This window comes from Melospiza georgiana, chromosome 3, assembly GCF_028018845.1.
Source record: "Melospiza georgiana isolate bMelGeo1 chromosome 3, bMelGeo1.pri, whole genome shotgun sequence".
Taxonomy (NCBI): Eukaryota; Metazoa; Chordata; class Aves; order Passeriformes; family Passerellidae; genus Melospiza; species Melospiza georgiana.
Genome location: NC_080432.1, coordinates 53,645,196 through 53,653,347, shown reverse-complemented (window position 1 = coordinate 53,653,347; position 8,152 = coordinate 53,645,196). Strand labels below are relative to the sequence as shown.

Sequence of the window (8,152 nt, the reverse complement as noted above, 5' to 3'; positions counted from 1 at the left end):
ACATCAGCAAGGAGGGTGTGGAAAACATACCTATGTAGCATAAGTGCATTTATTATCAAATAAATGCCACTCTAATAGTTTGCTAGTTTAGCTTAGGGTCATCAAGGGGCTTCTTTCCTTCAGTCCTCCCATTTGAATGTTGTGGTTCTTCCTACTTGCCACTTACCTTCCTAGAGAGTCCAATAGGAGTAAAACGCTCCAAAAAACATATAGCGGCTTGTTACTTAAGAACTCATGGCCCTCTGATCTTTATAAATTCCACCCTTTGCCATACCAATGTGTGAAGTTTGCCAAAGTGTCAAAGGCCTTTCGGACCTGCCAACACCATGGCAGCTATGATGGATCTAAACCCAGACTAATATATTCTACCTATTCTATAGACATTTGGTGGTTCAGACCCACACCATATATCCATATCAAGTCCACTCTGGGCCAGAGGAGAAGCTCTGTGTTGATCCCTCTCTCTCACCAACAAGACCTGCAGGGGCCTCATTCATCAAGAAGCAGAGACAGGGATGCCACCAGACTGCTGCCATGATGGCTGTGCACCATCTCCCTCCTGAAAGGATGCCAGGCATTCACTTGAGGTATACACACATTTTATTTGGCTACATCAGTCAAAGCACAAGGTCTAGACACCTAAGAATTATCTACCAAATTCTTGGAGGTACCAGGTAGTTGTCAGAGGAGTTTCTCTCTTCTCTCATGGGAACGAAAAATGGGGACTATCCACCTTAGTAGAATCACCTTTGGAACATGACTTGCTTTCATGCTATTCATCTGCTTATTCTCAGGCCTTGCAGTACACATCATATTTTATCTTTGCTGCCATCTTTGTTCCTCCTAGGGAATCTTGAAATTTCTGGTCCATTTCTTCATTCTGAGCCTTAGAGAAGACGTCTCTCCAGTTTCCAACAACCCCTGTGTATGAGTACCAAAAACTGAAGGGAGATGCTCCTGAGAGAAAATAACATCTAGCCAGCAGTGGAGCAGAATCATTGACTACACAAGGCAGGAAGGACCACATAAAATGCCCTGAGAGGTCTGATTGCCTAGGAGAGGAAAGGTATCAAAGAACAGAAGCAAAGGCTGTAGCCAGATAACAGGGAGCATTTCTGGTTAGCTGCCTGCAAGTGCTCCCTCCCCAGAAGGGGATTTCCAAGGTGACCTCATGAAGTTTTTACACAGAAAAAGGGGAATCTGGTTTAGTCACAGGGGAAAGCTCATTCATTAATTACTTCCTCTGAAGGGAGAAATTTTTTGTGGTAGATGGTATAGAGGAGATTGGCTTAATCCCTCTTCCTCCAAGGAGTGATGAAAGAAACGGATTTTAAAAAGCCCATGCTTGCAGTACTCAGAAACCAAAGACTCTTGAGGTTGTGGGGAGCAGGAAGGCTGCCAGAGCTCTAACACAGGCCTGTGAGAGACCATCTCTGGCACCACCACTGACATGTCCATTGAGAGGAGACACATAAAGCTCTTGCTGAGTGGATAACAGGAAGATGCCCGTGCCACCCCTCACCTTGGCACCTCACTTACCTAAATAAGCAGGGCCATTACAGAAAAAGACAGCAACACAAAAGCAGTGACTGAGGACATTAAGACTGGCACTCTGATAAAGTTTCTCACAAACAGCCCCCAAATCCTGTCAACAGCAGAAGCTTTCTGTACAGGTAGCACCACAGGAGAGAACTCACACAGACAGTCCAATGAGTTCATGGCTAAGTAAAGTAACATACTCAAAACTCCTTTTAGAGTTCTCCTTCAGAAGGCAGGTCTCCAATTGCAGAGACTTACCTTTCCGGAAGAGGACGTCCCCAAACTTTCCATGGGTTTCACTGGATTTCTCTTTCATAGCTTTGAAAGTGGTCTTCTTGGCAATTCTGGAAAAATCTTCCTCACACAGGGAAAATCCAAAGAAGGAAGCGATCTTTTTCATCCCCAGTATTGCGTCCTGTCCAAAGGAACATAGCACAGAGGTGAAACCAAGAGATTTGACACTCTGGCTGTGGCATGGAGCCAGTGCCCTGTGGGAAGCCCAGCAGGGGAAGCTGCTGCCCACAATGTCACCAAGGAATTACAAGAGCTCTAACAGAAAACTTCTCAGACCAGGAAACCTACACATTTTTGCCTCAGTTTCAAGGCCTTTTCTTCTTTCCCAAAATCTGTGCCTCTGCTAGATAAAACTCCTTCCACAAACAGGCAAGGCTATCCTCCTCCTAGCATCCATGGGCTTGCCCCAGTCATAAATGAGTAACTCAGAAAGGCACATCCTTCTAAAGACAGACTTGCCCCAAGAGTTTCTACTTTCCCACACCCATACGTATCAGGAGGGATGCACTACACAGTCATCAAGGAAGAGCTGGGTGGAACGTCACACCTCTTTGAGTTCCTCATAGCTTATTGTCATGATCCTCTCATTGTCAATGTATTTGTTCCATTCCACCATGTGGTCAAAGTAGGATCCCCAGGCCACTGCAAACAAAGAAGAGGCATAACTGTCTAGAGTACTCCTCAATACAGGCCCTTAACAAAATCAGAGGAGTCAGCCCAGACAGCTTTCTAAGTGTGGCTTTAGAATGGTGAAGAGGTGACCAGCTCAACATGTCTGTTCTTTCTTCTGAGGTCGGTGCAGCATGGCCCAGGTCTGTCCACTTGATATGACAAACCACAATTGTGGGAATGGTAAAGTCAGGCTAAAGCTTTCTCATGATCTCTCCATTCTGAGAGATTGGTACTCTTGTTTCTGCCACAACAGGGGCCTGTGTGTCTGCTCTGGAGTGCCTTGGTTAGGTATGTCACAGAAGGATTCCCACGCACAAGGCCCTGTGTATGCCACTCATGTTAGGAGAAATTCCAGAGAATGTAGGGCAAAGTACATTTTCCATTCATGAAGTCTGCAAAGTACTCATCCCAGGAGGCAAAGGACGGCGTCACTGACAGGTTGTTGCAGAAGTGGTAATAGGAGACAGCAGTGTCCTTGGGGTTCCGAACTAGCACAAGGATCTAGAGGAAGAAAATACATCTTTTACTGACCAAAGTGCTGTCTTCTTGACATATCACATAGAGTCATTGAACCACAGAATCATTTAGGTCATCAAGTCCAACCATTAACCAAACAGTACCTAGTCCATCACTAAACCATGTCCCTAAGTATCAGATCTACATTTTTTTAAAATATTTTCAGGAACAGTGACTCAAACACTTCCCTAGCAACCAGTGCTTGGCAACCCTTTCTATGAAGAAATTTTTTCTCATATCCAGATCCAAATCTCCCTCAGTGCAACTTGAGGCCATTTCCTTTTGGCCTGTCACTCATTACTCAGAGAAGAGACCAAGCTCCACCTTGCTACAACCTCCCTTCAGGTGGCAAGGGTACCCCTGAGCCTCCTTTTCTCCAGGCTAAACAACCCCAGCTCCCTCAGCTGCTTCTCCGAAAACTTATGCTCCAAACCCTTCACCAGCTCCAGTGCCTTTCTCTGGACACACTCCAGGACCTCAATGTCCTCCTTGTAGTGAGAGGCCCAAAACTGGACACAGCGCTCAAGGTGTGTCACTTACCAGTGCCAAGTACATGGGGACAATCACTGCCCTAGTCCAGCTGATCACATTATTTGATCATATATCCTACCCATCATATATTCTGATCCACACCAGCATGCCACTGGCTTTCTTATCCACCCAGGCACAGTTCTGGCTCATGTTCAGCCACTGTCAACCAGCATCCCCAGGTCCTTTTCCACTGGGCAGCTTTCTAGCCACTCTGCCCCCAGTCTTTAGTGTTGCACAGAGTTGTGGTGACCCCCATTTTGCAGGATAAATACATACCTTATTTAACCTCATTCAATTGGCCCATTGTCTGTTCAAATCCCTCTGTAGGGCCTCCTACCCTCCAGCAAATCAACACTCCCGCCCAACTTGGTGTTGTCTGCAAGCTTACTTGTCCACTAAAATGCACCAGACCATCCAATTCTGGTCTAATTCCTTTTCTTGAGTAAGAAAGCAGAGCTTTGGCATATCACTTGTTGCTAATCTAAGCTTCAGGCTGAAAACAAGAAGATTTTCAGTGATTCCCTCAAGACAGTTCTGACCTAGTTCCAACCCAGACAAATGAGTTCATGATCTACTAAACAAAAGAGCCACAAACAGTCTCTAGATGTAGCCTAGCTTCTCTCTGCAGTAATTCCCATCTAAGATTATCTTAGCCACAGCCTGTGGTGGGCTTTCCACAGGTACCCTTGTTTTGAAGGCAAGTTAAACCAGACAGAATTACTCCTTGCCTTGCTCAGGTTTCTACCACCAACCTGGAAGCACCTTTCTGAAGGAGAGCTGAAAGGACAGTGATATTCAGCAACAAACCCACCAATAGTCAGCAAAGCTGCAGCTGGTAGACGATCTTTGTTCACAGCCTTGGCACACTGAGCTGTCACTTCAACCTTGGAAATGTGGCTGTGTGTTGACCAGCTCAGATGAAAATTTAGAAAAGACATCTCACACAGAGGAAAGCTAATTTAGGATAGAAAGATTTTGCAGTGTGATGCAAAGAGAATACTCACCTTAGCCTTGCTTTGGAAAATGGATGGAGGCAGGAGATCAGCTCTCAGATGGGTTACTATAATTCTTCTGGAAGGAAGCTGCTTCATCCTCTTTAAAGAAAGTGAGAAGCAAGGTGACAAGACAGAAGTAGCTTATTCAACTTATATGAGTTGTGCCTGTTCAGTTATTGTAGGTTATAAGAAAAGGTGAGACCAGAGATGTATCTTATCACTTGGAAAACCCACAGGGATGCACTGGCGGTGTAGGCCTCTGCCAACCTCTGCCACCAAGCTCCATTTCACGTGACACAGGCCTAATAACATGACACCTAAGAAAAAGGTCTTACTAATTAAAGTTATTGGGTCTATGGCAGGAGGACCCTGTCTCCCATCAGAGGCCCTTGTTTTCGGACACCAGAAGCACTAGCACATGCTACTTCTGCAGACCACAGCTGTTGTTAAGGCTCTAGGTTCTCCATTACCTCTGAGATCAGCCATTGTTTTTTAGCTATTACTCCCTGTAGGAAGAGCAGGGACTGGAATTTCAGTTCCTGCTTACCTCATATATCCCAGGATCCCCAAATTCTAGACGCTGAAATGTCTCTAGCTTCTTTTCAGCATTTATTCTCTCTTTCATTTCCTCTTCTGTATATTTGGCATCTGCTAACTCCTTCACCATTTGTTCAAGCCAATTGGTTCCTGAAAGGATAAAGACACCAGTAGGACATCCATTACACTTCACTTTTTCATGTACACCTGGCTGATGTAAATCCTGTCAAATTGGTTTCAAGTGAATCAGTTTGGTTCAATGTTGTACTTTAATCTTTTAACAAGAGTGTGTGCTGGTTTTCACAGCAATGGAATTAATTGTCCCCATAGTGGCTGTTATGGAGCTATGTGTTGAATTTGTGCTGAAAACAATGTTGGTAACACAGGCATGTTTTAGTCATTGCTGGCAGTAATTACACAGTGTCAGGGCCTCCTCTGATTCTCACACTGAGCTGCCAGAGAGTAGCTTGAAGGTGCACAAGAAATTAAAAGGGGACACAGATGGGACACCTGACCCCAACTGATCCAAGGATTATTCTCTTCCATATGGAGTCATGCTCAGCAATAAAATGTGAGGGAAGAAGAAGGAAAGAGAGATGCTAAGAGCTAAGGCACTTGTCTTACCATGTCACTGTCATGGGTGATGGAGCCCGGGACACAGCTGAACATTTGACTGGTGGAAGGATAGAATGAATTCCTTACTTTGCTTTGCTTGCACACATAGCTCTTGCTTCAGGTATTTAATTGTCTTTATTTCAGCCATGACTCCTCTCACTCTGTTTCCCTCCCCCATCCCATTGCAGGTGAAAGAGTGAGTGGCCCTGTGGGGCCACTGAGTCCAGCTGAGGGTAAATCACAGCCCTGGTGAATAATCAACCAGAGTGTGCCCAAGGTCAAAGGGGCAGAGCTGTTGAGCAGATACTGTGGAGTGCTGCCCTGCTGGCTTCAGAGTCCCATCTCATCCCTTGGTAGAAGCAGAGGCAGACCTCTATTGCTCTTTCCAACTCTTTTCAACTTCTCTACTTTTTGGTTACCTCACACTACTGCCTGTGGCGATTTCTTAAGAGCTGTGTGGCTCCCAGCAGTGGGCCAACTGAGTCACCTCTTTTCCGTTCCTGTTTCCTTCCACAGTTCTGTCTTTCGGAACACACTGTTCCGTCTTCCCAGCCAACTTCAATTTATGGTCTCTTCATTACTGACACAGTTTGGTCTCATTCACAATTCCCAGCTAGGCTTCTGTAACTCGGAACACAAGGGTCATCAGCAAGCCACCAGACCATCACGCTCCTGACACCATCTTTGCACCAGACTTGGTTGTCTTGGCTTCTGCAGCCTGGGAGAAATGGTGCATGAGAATCTGGGTTCAGAGCGCAAAATCTCAGTTTTCAACTAAGACCTCCTGCAGTGTTTAGGTTGATCCTCACACATATAAACCAGTTCTGCTTACGTATAGCTCTAGAGACTGCACACAAAGATCATGTAACAAGGATCAACTTCATCTTTTTCTGCAAATTACATATTAAGATATTTCTGTAAAGTCAATAGGAAAAATATTTAAGGATTCTGAAAGGCCCAGAGTAAAAGAGTGAGAAAATATGTAAAAATTCTTGTGGGATTCATGTGTTTAGATGTTTCCATCTATTTAGATACAAAGGAAAGGATGTGATTATCCTGCTTGAGCTGGCACTGCTGTGTTCACCATTTGAATACTGTGTGCAGTTCCTAGACTGGAGCACAAATGATTTTGAGAACCTGGTGAAAGTCTTGTTAAATTTCCATCAAACTACTGCGAGCTGGAGCAAATGAACTGCATAGAAAGGCTTGGTTTGCTCAGGCTGGAAATAGAAGAAAAAAGGCATGGGACACTCTCACTGCAGGTACTAATGAAGATGGAGACTCTCTCAAAACAAGGGTATGTCTGATAGCATTGAAGTAAAAACCAACCAAGAAAAACTCAGCCCCCAAAAAACCACCATTGTGGTAAAACATTGCAAAAGATTTCAATGGGTGGTGAACCTCCATCCTCAAAAGTTTCAAAAGCCTTCTGGACAAGGCCTTGAGTAACCAAACCTAATTTGGGATGTTAGGTCTTTCCCCTGCTTTGAGCAGGGGGTTGCATTATTTCAGCTCCAGGCGTGCCTTACAACTTAAATTCATTATTCTTTGAATCATAAGCTTTTCTCAGGAATTCTTGCTGTGTTAAGTGATGGCATTAAGTAATCAACTTCAGGATTGTAACACTGTGTACTTGACTACTGATCAAGAAAACACTTACCTGTTTTAGGGTAACCAACTAGAATCACATCATCGCTCCTGGCTTCAAAGGATTTCAGAGCTTCCAAAGTCTGTGGGCTGCTCATTGTAGCTGGGTATAAAATACCTCTGTAGGAAAACAGCATGTCTTCTGGGGACATCTTGTCACCCTCTGAAAAACATTTGTCCACTATTTCAATGATTCTTTCACTGTTTCGGGTCATGTCTGTATCCCTGTGTAAAACTACCCAAAGAGATACAGGCTCTCTTTCTACAATGCAGAAAAGCTTTATGCAACATATGAGTAAACTGGACAGGGTGTTAACTCAGGGATGAAGGTGCAAGTGACTGATTAACTCTGTACTCTGATAAACTCTTTTGACATTACAGAAGTCCATGGGGACTGACAAGAGTGACCTATGGTCTTTGCTGCAACTGACACTAGGCACAAGAACTATTGGGGAAACAATTAGTAGGAATAAAAATATTAAATTAAATAAAAGAAACACCTGTAAAGGATATTTCCTGAAATTTTGATTTGGAAATGGACTAGGGAAAGGACCTAAGGTAGAAGATGAGTTAATATATTTTTCTTGTTTGTTCATTCTTCTTAAAGGAAACAGTCAAAAACACAATACAAGCATAATTTTCAGTGGAAATTTCTCTTTTTAGGTATCATAGGCAACAAAAGAGACAAGACCAAAAAGAAAGATACTTTCCATTTTCTTTTCACAGTGGGTAAGTCGAAGTAATTACCTAGAAGTAGTAAATTTTGTGAGCCGCTGTTACTGTGTCAGTCAATTATGTCTGACCTC

General features: G+C 44.0%; 1 protein-coding gene across 1 annotated transcript; it reads right to left on the bottom strand.

The window, feature by feature from the left end:
- Positions 1 to 585: 585 nt before the first annotated feature.
- On the bottom strand, positions 586 to 7,624 carry LOC131081554 (sulfotransferase 6B1-like). Its single transcript, XM_058020739.1, has 7 exons — positions 7,360 to 7,624; positions 5,095 to 5,234; positions 4,557 to 4,646; positions 2,880 to 3,006; positions 2,381 to 2,475; positions 1,798 to 1,954; positions 586 to 921 (listed from the first exon to the last, which is right to left on the bottom strand). Exons 1-7 carry the CDS (start codon positions 7,559 to 7,561, stop codon positions 791 to 793), a joined length of 942 nt encoding a protein of 313 aa, XP_057876722.1. The 5' UTR covers positions 7,562 to 7,624; the 3' UTR covers positions 586 to 790.
- Positions 7,625 to 8,152: the final 528 nt, after the last annotated feature.